General features: G+C 40.9%; 2 protein-coding genes across 2 annotated transcripts; one reads left to right on the forward strand and one right to left on the reverse strand.

Annotated features, from left to right (window-relative positions):
• Nucleotides 1-223: 223 nt before the first annotated feature.
• Nucleotides 224-16,360, reverse strand: LOC121546343 (coiled-coil domain-containing protein 81-like). Its single transcript, XM_045216217.1, has 5 exons — nt 15,879-16,360; nt 15,575-15,636; nt 2,190-2,343; nt 677-936; nt 224-440 (listed from the first exon to the last, which is right to left on the reverse strand). Exons 1-5 carry the CDS (start codon nt 15,952-15,954, stop codon nt 243-245), a joined length of 750 nt encoding a protein of 249 aa, XP_045072152.1. The 5' UTR covers nt 15,955-16,360; the 3' UTR covers nt 224-242.
• Nucleotides 16,361-16,509: 149 nt separating this feature from the next.
• Nucleotides 16,510-18,114, forward strand: LOC123485268 (uncharacterized protein C17orf98-like). The gene is made up of 3 exons (XM_045216219.1): nt 16,510-16,584; nt 16,784-17,094; nt 17,883-18,114. Exons 2-3 carry the CDS (start codon nt 16,800-16,802, stop codon nt 18,038-18,040), a joined length of 453 nt encoding a protein of 150 aa, XP_045072154.1. The 5' UTR covers nt 16,510-16,584; nt 16,784-16,799; the 3' UTR covers nt 18,041-18,114.
• The last annotated feature ends 307 nt before the right edge of the window (nt 18,115-18,421 follow it).

Genomic DNA, 18,421 nt, shown 5'->3' on the forward strand with positions numbered 1-18,421 from the left:
AGAGAAATAGATGTTCTGGGATACGCCCCTAAATCTAGATAATGTTATATTAGTTTATCTTTGTCTCCAACACAGGGTTATCAAGGTCAAGTGAGCCCAACACATATCTCTCACCAGAGACGTTATGCCCATTAAAACCCCTCAATCTGATCAAGATATACACTGAATTCATCCAAAGCAATTGAATAAGGCCATCAGTTGAATTTGGCCATAAAAACCCTTAAGGTTTTAAGAGGACCAGATTACACCACTGTCTCTCCCTCACCACCATTCTCCTCCTTCCTGTCTGAGTTTGTCTGGACCTGGGCTAGGGCCTCCTCTCCCCAGTCCTTCCCCCGCTGTTCGGAGGAGATCTTAGGGAGGATGATGGTGTTGCTGGTCCCTGGTCCCTGTATACTGGATCCTCTCCCAAACAGGAGAGAGTTGCTGGTGCCAGGTCTCTGGGATAGAGAGTGGAGTAGGAGGGATTGACATCAACACAAATACAAACGCAGATGCACTTGTACAATCATACACACCTGCTCTCTCTCTGTCTCTCGCATGCACGCACACACACACAGGCAAACACACACAAACACACACATACTGTACACACACACACACACCCTACCGCCACCCAATCCCCATCCCCCACACACACACTATCTACATTACATATCTAATCCACCCTACTGACATTGGAGAGAGCCCGGAGCAGCTTCCCGCTGCCGTCCATGGCGGTGACAAAGTCGTGGTAGAACTTCATCTTGACTTTGCTCTGGCAGAACGACAGCTCTCCGATGGCGTGGACGGTGAAGAGGACTGAGCGTCCGGCGGCAACGGCTCTCAGCAACACCAGCAGAGTCTCTCTCACACAGCCCTCCACCACGTGACGCTCAAACGGGCTCTCCACAGACAGGGCTGTGAAGTTGAGCTGGACCACTGGCACGTCCCCTGCTGTGATGACAGATGGATGGCACACATTCCTAGTGCTAGTGTAATGGATTCCTGTGATGATTAACCCGCTTGTCTGAGACCTGAAGAGTTGTGTTAGTTATCCAAGTTAAAGCTATAGGCTTTAACTCAGCGGGCTAACACAGTCGTTCATAGACAGACAACCTGGGTTGGATATGGATCAGGCACACCAAGATGTCTATCTCTATTCCATTCCCAACAGGCTCTCCACAGACAGACACATTAACACCAAGATATCTATCTCTATTCCATTCTCAACAGGCTCTCCACAGACAGACACATTAACACCAAGATATCTATCTCTATTCCATTCCCAACAGGCTCTCCACAGACAGACACATTAACACCAAGATATCTATCTCTATTCCATTCCCAACAGGCTCTCCACAGACAGACACATTAACACCAAGATATCTATCTCTATTCCATTCCCAACAGGCTCTCCACAGACAGGGCTGTATAGTTGAGCTGGACCCTGCAGTGATGACGGACAGACAGATGGATGGCACAGGCACACACACGGAAATGCAATGACTAGAACGGACGGACGGTTATTGTGTTGTTCCTGCTAAAAGCAACACCTGGATCTAGACACACAGGGTTTTCTCATTCATTCCCTTTCATCATACTGTTTCTATGGGACACATTGCTGGTCTCAGTGTAACATAGTTTCTATGGGACACATTGCTGGTCTCAGTGTAACATACTGGAAGTGGTTCATTAAACAAACCACATTTGTGGGATGATTAACATTTAAACCGCTTTCCTGGGACCTGAAGAATTGCATTCGTTCCCCAAGTTAATGCCTAGGCTTTAGCTCAGCGGGCTATCAGAACAATATTGTATAGCACACAGACACACAACTCAGGCTTGATATCTGCGGTCGCTCACATAAGCGCGCCAGCATTGACAGAAGATGTCTTGTGTGTGTCTGTGTGTGTTTGCGTGTCTGTGTGTCTGTGTGTCCTGTGTGTGTGTGTGTGTGTGTCTGTGTGTCTGTGTGTCTATGTGTCTATGTGTGTGTGTGTGTATTGTGTGTGTGTATTGTATGAGTGTGTATTGTGTATGTGTGTGTGTGTCTGTGTGCGTACTCGTGTGTGTGTGTGTGTGTGTGTGTGTGTGTGTGTCTGTGTGCGTACTCATTGTGTGTGTGTGTGTGTGTGTGTGTGTGTATGTGTGTGTGTGTGTGTGTGTGTGTGTGTGTGTGTGTGTGTGCTTGGCCCATCGCCACTCACCTGCAGACAGCGGTTTGACCTGCTTGAGACCGTGTGACTGGGACAGCTTCTCAGAGAGCAGGAAGATGGGTCGCTGGATCAAAACAAACTTGTTGCCTACGTCCAGCTTCTGCTGAGAGAAGGTGAAGGTTCCCAGGCCTGGGATGTAGACCCCCTGGACAGACAGACAGACAGACAGACACAAACAACAAGTTCTCAACCAGTTCTCCTAGACCTGATGATGACTATAGCTGAAGGACGTCATGGTAACGCCTCTACTATTTATGATATGTCATGTTCACTTTCCTAATGCCTAGCCTAACTTTCGTCAGAGCTGAAAGATTTCTTAATCTCACTGAAAATCAGGCCATAGAATAGTTGCAAGCTTCAAATCTATGTTACATGTAAAATAGTCCAATTTCAGAGTTTATAGTCATCCTCTATGACCAGGTGAGTCGCCACACACAATACACACACACACACACAATACACACTCACACACAATACACACACACATAATACACACACACACAATACACACACACACACACAATACACACACACACACACACACACACAATACACACACACACAATACACACACACACACAATACACACATAATACACACACACACATAATACACACACACAATACACACTCACACAATACACACACACACATAATACACACACACACAATACACACACACATAATACACACACACACACACATAATACACACACACACAATACACACACACACACAATACACACACACACACACACAATACACACACACACACAACACACACAAACACACACACAATACACACACACACAATACACACATACACACAATACACACATAATACACACACACAATACACACTCACACATAATACACACACACATACAATACACACACACACACACATAATACACACACACACAATACACACACACACAATACACACACACACAATACACACACACATATCACACACACACACAATACACACTCACACAATACACACTCACACAATACACACTCACACAACTCACACACATACACACACATAATACACACACACACACAATACACACTCACACAATACACACTCACACAATACACACACACACACAATACAAGACCAAAAATGTAAAGTAAGCAACAACAAAAAGAGTTGACTGAAATCATTCCAATCCCAATTAAAATGCAACAGCTGTTTACCGTATTGGCTGACTGGCTGGCTTTACTGGCTGACTGGCATCGCTCAGAGAGCAGCTGGCACCCTGTGCCCTTTTCCTCTCACTTTCAGAAAGCAGAGACAGTGCCAGTTTTCTTTGCCAGTCAGCCGTTTAGGCAGTGCGCCGATTGCTTTGAGATTGATGTCGGCATTTGAACTCGGCCTTGTAAGCCTTGTTGTAATCTGATAGCCAGGGGTTAATTGAATTGGGAATTGGGAGGTGAGGGAGCCGGTTTTTTTTGGTGACCATTCGAAATCAAAGCTATTTTATTGCTATTAAAATATAGGCTGTGATAGTTGTGGGCCTAATTGATATTTGTATTCATTTGCCCTGTAGGCTAGTGCAATTTTGGTTTCATGTATTGCTATGAAAATAAACACAACTGAACAACTTGTTATTTAGAGCATTTCCCTAAAATACATGTCCTGTTATTGGCTTTGTCGTGTATTAGGATTATGCCTTTGTTAAATGTTTTTATGAAGAAATGGAATGTTGTTTATCTTAGTTCAAATGTAGCCGTTTGGAGGGTGACGCCCCAGGGGAGACTGGTGATTGGCCAGAAAAGGGAGCAACCCATCTGTTTGCATTGTTTATAAGTAGGACCTAGACGAAGAGCGGGCAGAAGCATTCAGATTAATTTGGGACGGGGCTTCTCCAGACACCGCGGGTCTGTAACTTATGCTGTAACCTTGTGATAATAATAAAAGCCTCTAATCATGGTGCAGCCTAAGCGGACTCTTTGTTGACAGCAATAATTGCCAGCATTCACCCGATACGACAAATGGCGCCCAACGTGGGGCTGGTCTGCATCTCTCCTTTGCTCATTCGTAGCCGCCAAGCTAACTTCGGTCTGAAGTCATGACCAGACAAGGGTGAGTGTTCCTCACAGCTTAGGTTGGATACTGCTTGTGTACACTGGAGGGGTGTACCATTACGACCGAAATGTGCCTCATGTGGCGTTATTGCGGTCGACTAGGAGTCTGTAATAATATTCTAAAATGTTATTCCATTGGTAAACGGCAGATAATTGGAATTTTAGAGCATAAAACGGTAGGAATTAAGTATTGAAGGTGTACAATTAAGGCAGATATGCGCATACATTAGAGCACTGTACCGCTTAAGACCCCAGGGGGGCCATTTTAGAAATGGGCCGACAAATCCGCTGGCACGATAGAATGTGCAAGTCGGTGTGTTTTTTAAAGAAAAACTCGGGTTGATGGAATTTATCTGATTTGTGATTATTGCTCGACTTTCGTCCGACGGGGGGTCTGTTGGGTCTGATTTCTCGGTGAATTGTCATTAAGTCCACGGTAGCACAAAACGGTAGGAAAATATGTCAAAAGAAAAAGGGCAGTGCAGGATGCTTATTTGTGTGTGGTAGGCCGCAGTTAGCTAAAGGCTAAGGCTAATGTTAATGCTAAATGCTGGAGTGTGGTTCATGCCACATTGTACATAGCGGCTAATGCTAAAGGCTAATGCTAAATGCTAATTGTGTTGCGTGCTACATGCTAACGTATCCTTAGAGGGCCATTGCGATGGATTAAAGCCTCTTAAACTTGTTTGTGTGTGTGGAATTCAGAGTTCTACGCAAATGTGAGCTCTGTTATGTGTAATTGTTCGATTATAAGGTATAAAATAGTGAAGCTGTAGCGTAATGCTATCGTTCTATTGTGTGGCAATCGTATGGTTAAATGGATTTGCGCATGCGCTTGATTTTACGGCGCTAAAACTACAACATGAGGAGATTGGTTAAACTACAACACGGGGTTGTGGGTAAAGGGTCATATTTCTGTGGGGTTACACTGCAGGGGGAGAAATAGCCACAGACAAGAGGTATTTGGACACGAATCTTCTAAATCGTTAAAGTGACGGTTGTTCGAACATGAAACTATTTGTTGAGATGTAGTGAATTTATAAATTAAATATATGTTGACGGTGTATAATGAATTAAATTAAATGACGGATTAAAATAAAATAAAAATGTTTTTGAGCGATCTATTTAGTCCTGAATTAAGTCTTAAAGCGAATGTGAGTGGGGGAATATTGAATATGGTTGAAGTAACTCAGTATTGCATTAACTACTAAAATATTTTCCTGTGTCTCTGTTCTTTTGTCAAATGAGAGGAGCAATAGGACGATACGACAGGAGAGAGGGAGAGAAAGAGAAGGGGTGCTGACGTACACGTCACGTGACGCGACAGAGGATCGAGTCAAGGGTTTGAGACTGGTCTGGTTACAAAATCTTCCCCTACAGGATATTTGATGTTATGACAATTTCACATAGGCTTGGCAAATAAAAATTGCATTTTGGAGGCTATGTGCATCACTGGGGTTGATTGGAGTTGTGTTGGGAATCAAGTACTGACATTATTCTGTAAAATAAAGATAATTAGGTGCCTATAGAGCAAGGGGGTTTATGGGAATTGTAGTAATGGTAGGGTTACAGGCTTTGTTTATGGGTATTGTAGTCTGAAGTTGACTACTTGCATTTGATGGGTTTTGGTAAGATAGCCACCACTAATTGATAAATTGGTGACATAGGATGTAGAAATAAAAAATTGGTTTTAATTATTCATAATTTTTAATTGATTTTTTAATTGATTTTCTATTTTAATTAGAAATGGTTTTTGATAAAAAAAAATTATTGAATTTTTTCATATTCATATTTTGGTTGATTGATTTTATAAAAAAAATCAATCAACCAAATTGGGTTGTTAGGTTTATATTAATAATTAAAGGGGGGAAGCCATAGGCTATATAGTCTAAAATAAAATAATTCACGATAAAGGAATATAAAAGGGTTGTTATAATGGGGAGAAAAACGACATCAAGGCTATGAAAGTCATTACATCGGTTGATATAGTACAAAATGGTAATCCTTTAGTTAAGAGTATTGCTAGGTTATCCGGCAAATGAAACAAAAGTTGCTCTTCATTCTCAAACAAAAACTGATAAAAGATTCCAGCGATAAGATAAAGGTATAGAGAAAATGCTAAAGGAAGAAAAGGCGACAGGAAAACTAATGGCAGAAGTTAGTACACCTGTCTCACATACGGATTCAGCAAAAAGACACCCACCTTACGAGAAGGAAGTAGAGCTTAGGGATGTTTATCCTCAGCTTCCAGTGATCATCCAGCAGGGTGATTGTTGCATCAGAGAGGAAGATGAACGAATAATAGATAGAGGACAAGCAGAAACGACCAGAAAGATGAATCCAAAACTCCAGAAGGAAGAAAATGAGATGTCTGAAAGAGAAGAGTGAGGTTAAGGAAGATGGAACTTGAAGAAGATGATGAAGATGAAGATCAGAGTGATTGAGAAGAGATCATGGGTGGATATGACTCTGTGATCAGAAGGAAGTTGGCAAGAGAGGAAAGAAGGATACTAGAGATTTGATCTCTGATGGAAGTTGAAGGAAGAAGGATACAAGAGATTCGGAGTTCAGATGAAGACAGCGATAAAGAGGAGACTAAAGGTGCTGTGTATTCAAAAGGAGTTTATCCTACAAGGACTGGCACAGAAGAAAAGTAAGAAGATGATGAAAGATGATATTTCGAGGACAGAACTTAGAATATAAGCTTTTGAAGAATCCTGATATGTCAACAGCAAGAAAGAACAGGATCAAGAAACTCTCAGAAAACTCAATCATACAACTGGTGGAGAAGAGAAGCTTTGGTTATGAAGAATCAAAGTGAACCAAATCAACAATCACTGTTACAGCTTCAACTGAACAATATCAAATGCAATTGTACCAGCCACCAAGGGGGTACCAGGTGTTTCATATCCACAGCCAGTTTCTGGACAGACACAGAATTGGAGAGGAAGAGGACGAGAAGGCTTAGAAGGAGGAGGAAGATTTCAGCTACACTTCCAGCAACTTTCAGAAGACTGTTATAATTATGGACAGGTTGGTTACTTTACCTGTGAGTGCAATGGGCCAGGAGGAAACAACAGAGAACATTTTTAAGGAAGATACAGGAGCAAGTCAAGATCACCTGTTCTCCAGGTGAACCCTAAGGATTCTAGAGTGCCTAGAAGATACGAAGGGGGGTGTCAGCTGGTAGCACCGATTAGAGAAGAAGAGAAAATATCTAACAATTTAAGTAAAAACAGAGGACTATGAGAAGTGATAGTGAATAGTGTAAAAGCTTTTATCTGTGTTGAGCCTAAAGAGGTTAAACATCTCACTATGTAAAATTAACTAATTAGGATAGGGATTTGAGGTAGTAAAACAGCTAATTACTCTTAAGGAACCAATTGAGCTCTGCTATAAAAATCAAAGAGAAATTAAAATAGACATACTAATATTAGAACATATACCTATTGCAGTGTTGGGAAGAGATGCATTGTTTAAATTGAATTGTACAATAAGATGTACACTAAACGGCTGTCTGGTAGAAGATTTTAAAAAGTAGGGTTTTTGGGAATCATATTTGCTTAAAAAGATAATATCATAGGAAGGATGATAATCTATTAGACTGCCTATTAGACAATCTGTCTGAAAAATAAAGTTAAAAGGGGTGACTGTTATTCTGGGTTACATTCTTACACCAAGAGATTTCAGGCTAGGCTAAAAGGTGTTTAGTCGTTTGCCAAGTCTGTGTGTAAAGAAGTCATCACATATTCTAAAAATTGGTGGTAAAGGGATTTTGTGAATAAATCAGTGGAAAAGGTTTTTAAAGGTTAGGAGAAAAGATTAGATTAAAAAAGTTAGGAGAACTAGGTTGAAGGAACTCTAAGACAGTAAGCTAAGTTTCAAAGTTAGTAGTAAGAGAGAGAGAACAGTGGTGAAGGACACTTTAGAGTAGGAAGATCAAGGTAATTGTAGGTGTATTTTTTATAATCAAAGGTTTGAAAGTGAGGGTTTAGAGTAGGAAGAGAGAGAGTGAATGTAAGTTACATTTACGTCATTTGACACTAGTGGTGATAGATGGAAGTACAAGCAAAGAGTTCAAAGCTTTGGGGAAACTAGAAGTAACAACAATGACATCAACACTTCAGTCTATTATAACAACAGTGAGAAGCAATTTAACTCTTTCAACATTGATAGTTATTAAAGCCATAAATATATCGCATTTGATTATAAGGGAACCAATAGCTCCAGCACCAATTTTAGGGGGAAAAAGACTTATTAGGGTTAGGATGGGGACGTTCCTCCCACATGGAGAGATAATTATGGAGAAGAAGTATTGTTATCAGGACCAGGAGTAGAAGCTGTTGCACCTAATCAAAGGAGATATAGTTTGTACAACAATATGAAGTGGAAGAGGGTTATGAGTGATTGTTCACTTATTTTGCGTAATGTTACAGAGAAAGATCAGGGAGAATATATGTGTACTTATCTAGTGCAAGCATTAAAATTTGTTCCGGTTAAGAATTATTGGTTAAAGGGCTATGTAGTTCGTAAAGTGACGCTTATAATGGAAGATTTGAAGTCTGTTGAAGCTTCCACAGTCACCGAAGGAGTTCAGCAGGAGTAGATTACAGTAGTCACTCCAACAGTAGATAATACACAGAGGATATCGGGAACTTTCGCACTAGAAGTAGTTAAGAGTGTTAATACATCAACTAGATCAACTACTTTAATGGTAACTTTGGAAGGGATTAATGATACGATGGCAATAGCAAATGTAGGAAGTATGACACCGACAACAACTTTTCTGAAATTAAAGGGGGTAGCAAGAAGGACTCAGGGGTTTATGTTACGGATGGAGAGTGCTGTCAATGATAGTACGAATAGGGTTAAAATAGGAAAGCAGATAGTAGTAGAGAACAATATAGATTCATCTGAAATAGTGAAGGATACTATCATGGAGGTACAGGATGAGGTCTTTGATTTTAATGACAGACAAGGAGAGGTATCTGATCAGTACCGCTCGTTAGGGAAGAGAGAAGCTAAATGGATGGGTTTGATTCTTCTGTTGTAAAAATTAGAGATAAATGGGCAGGTAGGAATCTTTGGTTCCAGTAACTCATTCTGTAATATCAGTGAGGAATCTTGAGGGTCCATGTCTGTTGAGAATTCCAGTCAAACATTTTAGAGACGGTCGCTCGACCTCTATCAAGTATGTGTCAATCTTATGCTTTGTCATAGCTGTTGTATCAGCAACAACAATCAGTAACAGATAAAATAATGTCATTGTCAAAACATTTGTTTAAGCCTAGGTTTAGGTGTTATTGGGTTAAGTGAATTAACTTGTGTGCATTTGTTAGATGGGAAGACAAAAAATAAGGTAACAGCAAACCCTGAAGCATTGGAGGTGAAACCATTGAGGGCTAAAAGTTGTTTGGTTCTAATAAAACATATGAGGTAAGGGGTATGTTTATGGGAATATCAGATTGTGATGTTATATGATAACTTTGGGTAAGCATGACCTTAAGGGTAGTAATGAGAAATATAAATGTAACTTTTTATGTTCCAGGTAGTAGGAACAGCAGGACTTTGATGGTTAAAAGATTAGCTTTTGCCTGTCAATGTAACTATTGGGAATTTTAGAGATATTTGGTGGGTTTGTGGTGATAAAGCATATATATTCTTACCCTATGGATGGACAGGATGTTGTTACATGTCAACGTTGAAGCTTCCATATGAGGTTTCTACCATTATAAGAGGGGTAGCACCGGACACAGATAGATCTAGGGTTAAAAGGGTGAAAAGAGACATGTTATAGTCTTCAAGTCTATCATTGAAGGATGAATCTAAGGGAGAAGGGGGGACTTTTTCCATGGTATGGTGTAACATTTGGGAAGATCCTATTGATAATGTTAGTTATACTTTGAGTCCAGATAGTTCAGATATTATCACTAGGGTTATATATGCATTGAAGAATATAAGGGATGCATTTGGTAGATCTGAAGGAGCGGAAGTCAGCGAAGTCTTGGTTGCAAGATCAGGTAGGCCCAGTAGGGGCAGTGATGGTTCAGATTTTAGTTGCAGCTTTGATAGCACTGTGTGTGATGTTTGTAATTTGTTACTGACCTTTGAGAAAGCTATGATATTGAGATAGGTTGGAGAGTGATGCCTGGAGACAACACTCAGATGCCGGTGTTGACTGTTCCTGATCTGGATGAAGATGGACAAGTGGAACTGAATGGATAAATATCATTTTTGATAATCTGATCATTTTTCCAAAAAAAAATTCTTCTCAATATTAGGGTGATTTTAGTATGATGTTATGAATCAAAGGGGGGAAATGGTTAATGTGATTCATACATCATTTATATATCATTTTTATATTCTTAGTTGATATTGATGTTTAATTTGAAAGGGTTGTTTTGCAAAAGATACTGTTTGGTCTTTTCTTTTCTTCCAGAAGCATTTGGGGGAACATGTGGAGATTGAAATACTCAAACAAGGACAATATGAAGGGACAATATGAAAGGACAATGACTGGAGGAGATGAAACAAGAAAGGTGTGGAGAGATTCCGATTCCATCATCAACAATCCATTGGAAGTCGGGACTACGGGGAGATGAAGTGTAGTGGACTACATTCCAGTGTCTGCAATGAAATATAGACATGTGTAATACATAATTTGTGTCATACTCTTACGTATTAATTTTTGTAGAAGGATATTTGATGTTTTTGAATACATGTGGGGATCTTAGATGTTTTTGTTTATTTCGTTGATGCTTAGGGACAGGGAGTCTAGGCAGGGAGAGGTCCACTGTAGGGTCCAATGGGTTGACCAGCCTTAGAGTGGATATTTTTTGGATAGGATTTTGTTTGCAGGGGCTTACATGTGTATTTAATTGCATCATAGTTTCAAATGCATTTACATGGTTTATGAGTTTATCTGGAGTATCTAGGTGGTTGCCTGGGGCAGAGGGACCGTGAGAGAATTTTACTGTCTTGATTGATGGATGGATCTGGAAAGATGGCTGCCGGACAGTTTTTCGCTCTTACACTCCATAAAGATTTGTTCATATTTCATAGTAATGTATTCACACTTCATAAACAGTTATTCATATTTCATAGAAAGGTATATACACTCTAGAGAAGAATGTTTTTTTGGTTTAAGGTTAAAGATACTCAATAAGATAAATTGTTACTGGTCATAATCCTATTCTGTTTGTTTTCGAGACTTTTAGTTAGTCTCGAAGGGGGGAAATGTCGTGTATTAGGATTATGCCTTTGTTAAATGTTTTTATGAAGAAATGGAATGTTGTTTATCTTAGTTCAAATGTAGCCGTTTGGAGGGTGACGCCCCAGGGGAGACTGGTGATTGGCCAGAAAAGGGAGCAACCCATCTGTTTGCATTGTTTATAAGTAGGACCTAGACGAAGAGCGGGCAGAAGCATTCAGATTAATTTGGGACGGGGCTTCTCCAGACACCGCGGGTCTGTAACTTATGCTGTAACCTTGTGATATTAATAAAAGCCTCTAATCATGGTGCAGCCTAAGCAGACTCTTTGTTGACAGCAATAATTGCCAGCATTCACCCGATACGACAGCTTCAAAGACAATAACAATTGTAGGCTATAAAAAATGTACATTGTCATACAGTGAGTGAATGATAATTGACATAACGTCTTGCTGTAGACCTACTTCATCGTCCCTTCCTGTAGCCTACCTGCCTCTGGAATCAACATTTCCACCTCTCACTCTATCAATCTTGCTTGTCCATCTTCCTCAATTAAAATGAGATATTTTTACAGATCCATCTTGTTGGCAAAACGTCATTAAATATTGCTAACTTATTTAGCTATAGTGAAGATGTAAGGTTGTTTTTTAACTATAATAATCACCCAGATAATCCAACTGCTTAAGCAACATAATTCTTCACGGGAGGGAAAATGCGGGAGCGGCCCCTTCTTTGGCTACTACATTGCAATCAATATTCTCGGAGCCCCCTTGTTGATACAATGTTTCAATATTCGCAGAATGTTTCCCTTCCCTGGCGATGAATGAAAATGCAAAAATGAACTGGGCGCACACATGAGGAACATCTCTGAATGCAACGCAACGAGACAATGTTGGTGGGAAGCACACGAGACAATGACACTGTCATGGTACACTGTAGGCCTCGCCGTTCCACAAGGGTGGCTTCATACAGCCTATAGCGGGGGTCGGCAACCTTTTTCATGTGGAGCGCCAATTTACAATTGATCCTACCATTTCTAAAGATCTGCGTACCAGTTATGATTTTCATATATGCATTGTAGGCTATCTAACTGTGCCCAAATCACTTCGAACTGCCCACAAACGAAATAATTACATTCAGTGCATTCGGAAAGTATTCAGACCTGTTCCACATTTTGTTACATTACAGCCTTATTCTAAAATTGATTACATTTCCCTCATCAATCCACACACAATACCCCATAATGACAAAGCAAAAACAGGTTTTTAGAAATGTTTGCCAATTTATATATTTTTTACTGAAATATTACATTTACATAAGTATTCAGACCCTTCACTCAGTACTTTGTTGAAGCACCTTTGGCAGCGATTACAGCCTCGAGTCTTCTTGGGTATGATGCTAGAAGCTTGGCACACCTGTATTTGGGGAGTTTCTCCCATTCTTCTCTGCAGATCCTCTCAAGCTCGGTCAGGTTGGATGGGGAGCGTCACTGCACAGCTATTTTTAGGTCTCTCCAGAGATGTTCGATCGGGTTCAAGTCACGGCTCTGGCTGAATCACTCAAGGACATTCAGTCACTTGTCCCGAAGCCACTCCTGCGTTGTCTTGGCTGTGTACTTATGGTAGTTGTCCTGTTGGAAGGTGAACCTTCGCCCCAGTCTGAGGTCCTGAGCGCACTGGAACAGGTTTTCATCAAGGATCTTTCTGAACTTTGCTCCGTTCATCTTTCCCTCGATCCTGACTAGTCTCCCAGAAAAACATCCCCACAGCATGATGCTGCCACCACCATGCTTCACCGTAGGGATGGTGCCAGGTTTCCTCCAGACGTGACGCTTGGTATTCAGGCCAAAATGTTCAATCTTGGTTTCATCAGACCAGAGAATCTTATTTCTCATGGTCTGAGAGTCCTTTAGGTGCCTTTTGGCAAACTCCAAGCGGGCTGTCATGTGTATTTTACTGAGGAGTGGCTTCCCTCTGGCCACTATACCATAAAGGCCTGATTGGTGGAGTGCTGCAGAGATAGTTGTCCTTCTGGAAGGTTCTCCCATCTCTACAGAGGAACTCTGGAGCTCTGTCAGAGTGACCATCGGGTTCTTGGTCACCTCCCTGACCAAGGCCCTTCTCCCCCAATTGCTCAGTTTGGCTGGGCGGCCAGCTCTAGGAAGAGTCTTGGTGGTTCCAAACTTCTTCCATTTAGGAATGATGGAGGCCACTGTGTTCTTGGGGACCTTCAATGCTGCAGACATTTTTTGGTACCCTTCCCCAGATCTGTGCCTAGACACAATCCTGTCTCGGAGCTCTACGGACAATTCCTTCGACCTCATGGCTTGGTTTTTGCTCTGACATGCACTGTCAACTGTGGGACCTTATATGGACAGGTGTGTGCCTTTCCAAATCATGTCCAATCAATTTAATTTACCACAGGTGGACTCCAATCAAGTTGTAGAAACATCTCAAGGATCATCAATGGAAACAGGATGCACCTGAGCTCAATTTCGAGTGTCATAGCAAAGTTTCTGAATTCATATGTAAATAAGATATTTCTGTTTTTGCTTTGTCATTATGGGGTATTGTGTGTAGACTGATGAGAAAAAAAATATCTAATCCATTTTAGATTAAGGCTGTAATGTAACAAAATGTGGAAAAAGGGAAGGGGTCTGAATACTTTCCGAATGCACTGTAGCTGGCTGCTAGACAGAGGCGCTGTCCATTCATCACCACGTCACGGAGCTCCACAATGCCTGTACCGAGGCGCTGTCCATTCATCACCACGTCACGGAGCTCCACAATGCCTGTACCGAGGCGCTGTCCATTCAGCGGTGCTGAATCACGGGCGTGGCCTTAGCGCCCTTTAAAAAGGCATGTGTAGATTTTCCTTTTGTATTTCGTGATTTTCGTCATTCTTTAGTCGAGTTTCTCTTCATGCGTCCCTGTCGATTGTAAGCCTACTGTGAGTAAGTCTGATGTAGGCTATGCCTTTTATTTCAATGCCAGTGGAGTAAAGTACTTAAGTAAAAATACTTTAAAGTAGTACTTAAGTCGTTTTTGGGGGGTATCTGTACTTTACTTTACTATTCATATTTTTGACAACTTTTACTTTTACTCCACTACATTCCTAAAGAAAATAATGTACTTTTTACTCCATACATTTTCCCTGACACCCAAAAGTACTAGTTACATTTCGAATGCTTAGCAGGACAGACATTTTTTCCAATTCACACACTTATTAAGAGAACATCCCTGGTCATCCCAACTGTCTCTGATCTGGCGGACTCACTAAACACAAATGCTTCAATTGTAAATTATGTCTGAGTGTTGGAGTGTGCCCCTGGCTATCCGTAAAATAATAAAACAAGAAAATGGTGCCCTCTGGTTTGCTTAATATAAGGAATGTAAAATGAGTTATACTTTTACTTTTACTTTTGATACTTAAGTATATTTTAGCAATTACATTTACTTTTCATACTTAACTATATTTAAAACCAAATATTTTAGACTTTTACTCAAGTAGTATTTTACTGGGTGACTTTCACTTTTACTTGAGACCTTTAAACCTGATATTGCAGTGATAATTAATGGCGTTCCACAGACCTTTAAACCTGATATTGCTGTGATAATTAATGGACATTCCACAGACCTTTAAACCTGATATTGCTGTGATAATTAATGGCGGTTCCACGGACCTTTAAACCTGATATTGCTGTGATAATTAATGGCCATTCCACAGACCTTTAAACCTGATATTGCTGTGATAATTAATGGCCGTTCCACAAACCTTTAAACCTGATATTGCTGTGATAATTAATGGCCATTCCACAGACCTTTAGACCTGATATTGTGGTGATAATTAATGGCCTTCCACAGACCTTCAAACCTGATATTGCGGTGATAATTAATGCCTGATGTCATTTAGTTTGTTTTTGCTATTCTTCAATTAGCATTTTAGAGTTTTTAAATTAAATGCAGTAAATGTGCTTCAACCTCCTAAAAAAATCATACTTTGCCATATGCTAGCTTTAGCTGAACGGACTGACCACTGACTATGGCTATGGCTACTTTCTGAAGTGCTCTCACCTTTTGCAAGGTCATCTGTCTCTCCACGAAAGATGACACGTTTGACCAAATGCTGTCAACGTCTGGAATAAAGGGGAACATTTTCAGACCGATTTTCAGAAAATAAAAATAGCTTATATAGCTAAATGCTTTAAAAATGTAGCATAAATCAAATGACATGCACACCTTGATTGTAAATTGCACAAAGTTTGCAAACAAATGCGCATAGCCTAGGCGTTGTTATGATGCAGCAAGGTGGGCTATATATTAGCGTATATTTTCTACAGTACAATAAAATAGGCTAGAAAGTGGGTTCTGTCCTGACCGTTTTCTGAGAGCTGAGAGAGGGTTGGAAAGGAGTTCCTCTCCGCCTCCGACACCACGGACAGCAAGTCGGTCATCTTGACAATTAGAGGAAGTGTTGCAAAAGATCTTTAAAAAAAAGAAAAGAGAACTAGAGTTGTTTCAGCTCAATCCACGGACTTCCAGATTCGGCTCAATCCACCCATTTGCAGACAGCACATTACAGTGCGTCTCCTCGGGTGATAAATCTCGATGGGAAATACACCCGTGCGCGCAACTCCAACACTGACCTTGTTGCTACGAGCGACGTCACAATAGACCCACTTGCACCCCCCGCAGCGACAGGCGCTGGGGCCAAAGTTTAGCCCTGCAGATTAGAAACTCCGTTTATTTTGACTTTAGCATGTCTTCTAAAAGCAAATAGGCCTGTATAATGACTTTGAGGATCCCTTCCGAGTTGAATCCAGATAGTTCATGTCATGAAAATTGTCCCTGTGTTTCTGAGACCGATGTAATCAAGAATGGTAGATGAGCAATTGCGCATTGGCATCCCTCTAGTGGAGCTGTGTTCACTGCCCCCCAGCGATGTCTGTTGAAACGTAATAAAGCGCTACATTTGCGTCATTCAGCAGGCTTTTGAAGTAATGTGTAAACGACCACATTGGCAGGTGCACAACTGACCGGGGGAGTGAGTGTTGATTTTACGTGCTTTTGCTGTGATTGTTCATGTGAGTGTTTTGGCCAATTCATGTCCCTCCATAAATGAAATGTTCCTCCATAAGTCTAACACACACTGCACAGTTAGGCCCGAATCTGACCAGCTTTTTAAATAGTTTTATTGTAGTAGCCTAGTCTAATTCTAAAAGGCTCTATGCCTCATTTTTATATATTGAATGTGGACTAATTGTATATATTTTGTAATTGCAGAGTTGCATTGCCTAAAATGAATCACTCCGGGCCTGAGAAGCGCGAGCAGAAGTTCGTGCTCGACTGCATCGCCGTCAGTTCGGTTGCGCTCGGGTACGAACACATGCGCCCCCGGCTCTGGTCGGTGCTCCCCCAGTACGACGCACGCAACGACCCCCACGCTGCGCGCTACACGACCATCCCGTCCGTGCAGAGGGTCCTGCAGAAGACCATCCCGTCGGTGCAGAGGGTCCCGCAGAAGACCGAGAACAAGGAACCGAAGAGCGCCGCTGCCCAAAAGTCCCTAGACCTGAGGAACACTTCCGGAGCAGGTAGGCTATTCTATTCTATTCTAGGATATTATATTCTATTCTAGGCTATTCTATTCTATTCTAGGATATTCTAGGATATTCTATTCTATTCTATTCTAGGATATTCTAGGATATTCTATTATATTCTAGGAAATTATATTCTATTCTAGGATATTCTATTCTATTCTATTCTAGGATATTCTAGGATATTCTATTCTATTCTAGGATATTCTGTTCTATTCTATTCTATTCTATTCTATGATATTCTAGGATATTCTATTCTATTCTAGGATATTCTATTCTATTCTAGGATATTCTATTATATTCTATTTGATTGTATTATATAGGCTGTTCTATTCTATTTAATTTTTTTTTTGCATTCAATGGGATTCATAATATGTCCTGTTTGACATCAAATTAGATCCACAGAATCAGAGAAATAAGTTTACATTTACATTGTATATTTTGGTCATTTAGCAGACTCTCTTATCCACAGCGACTTTATATACAGATTGTGGCTTTTCTGGCCACCTTGGGGAAATAATCAATGCATGCCATTGCTTTCTTTGACCTGTCGAATTAAGGATGGGGGAGATAGGCCTATAGGCTATGTGAAGTGACAAACAGTTGGAGGACACTGAGGAATAGGTTACAGTTATATTCTGAAGAAACTATTCTATTCTATTCAATAAATCAATGTACTTTTATTTAGCCGTAGACCTACATGGGATTCATAATCTATCATGTTTGACATCATCATCATTGCTCAGAGTCACTGGTATAGGCTATCTTGTCTCTGCACCGGACAGGTCATTCCCGAGAGCAGGTGAGCAACCACAGTGGTCTCATGTTGGACATCAAGCCGCTGATAGGCTACAACGGGCGGTTTGGGTTTCGGCGCAACACGCCCAACCTCCGGCGGAACCCGTCCAGCTTCGGAGAGGTGACCACGTTCCAACTCTATTGAGTCCAACGGCCGAAAAGGCATCATCATCATGTGAAGTTCCAATGAGCAAAAATAAATGCGTCCACAGAATGCCACCCTATAACTTTATGTCATTATTTATGCCTTTATATCTCAGCCTAACCCTAGGGTGATAGCTAATAAAACAATAATCATATTTTGTTCAAAGACTGCTATAGCCTACATTCACAGACAATGGATTTCAGGTAGCACCATTGATGTACACTATATATACAAAAGTATGTGGACACACCTTCAAATTAGTGGATTCGGCTATTTCAGCCACACCCGTTGCTGACAGGTGTATAAAATCGAGCCATGCAATCTCCATAGACAAACATTAGCAGTAGAGTGGCCTTACTGAAGAGCTCATTGACTTTCAAC

Source organism: Coregonus clupeaformis, unplaced genomic scaffold (assembly GCF_020615455.1).
Source record: "Coregonus clupeaformis isolate EN_2021a unplaced genomic scaffold, ASM2061545v1 scaf0639, whole genome shotgun sequence".
NCBI lineage: Eukaryota > Metazoa > Chordata > Actinopteri > Salmoniformes > Salmonidae > Coregonus > Coregonus clupeaformis.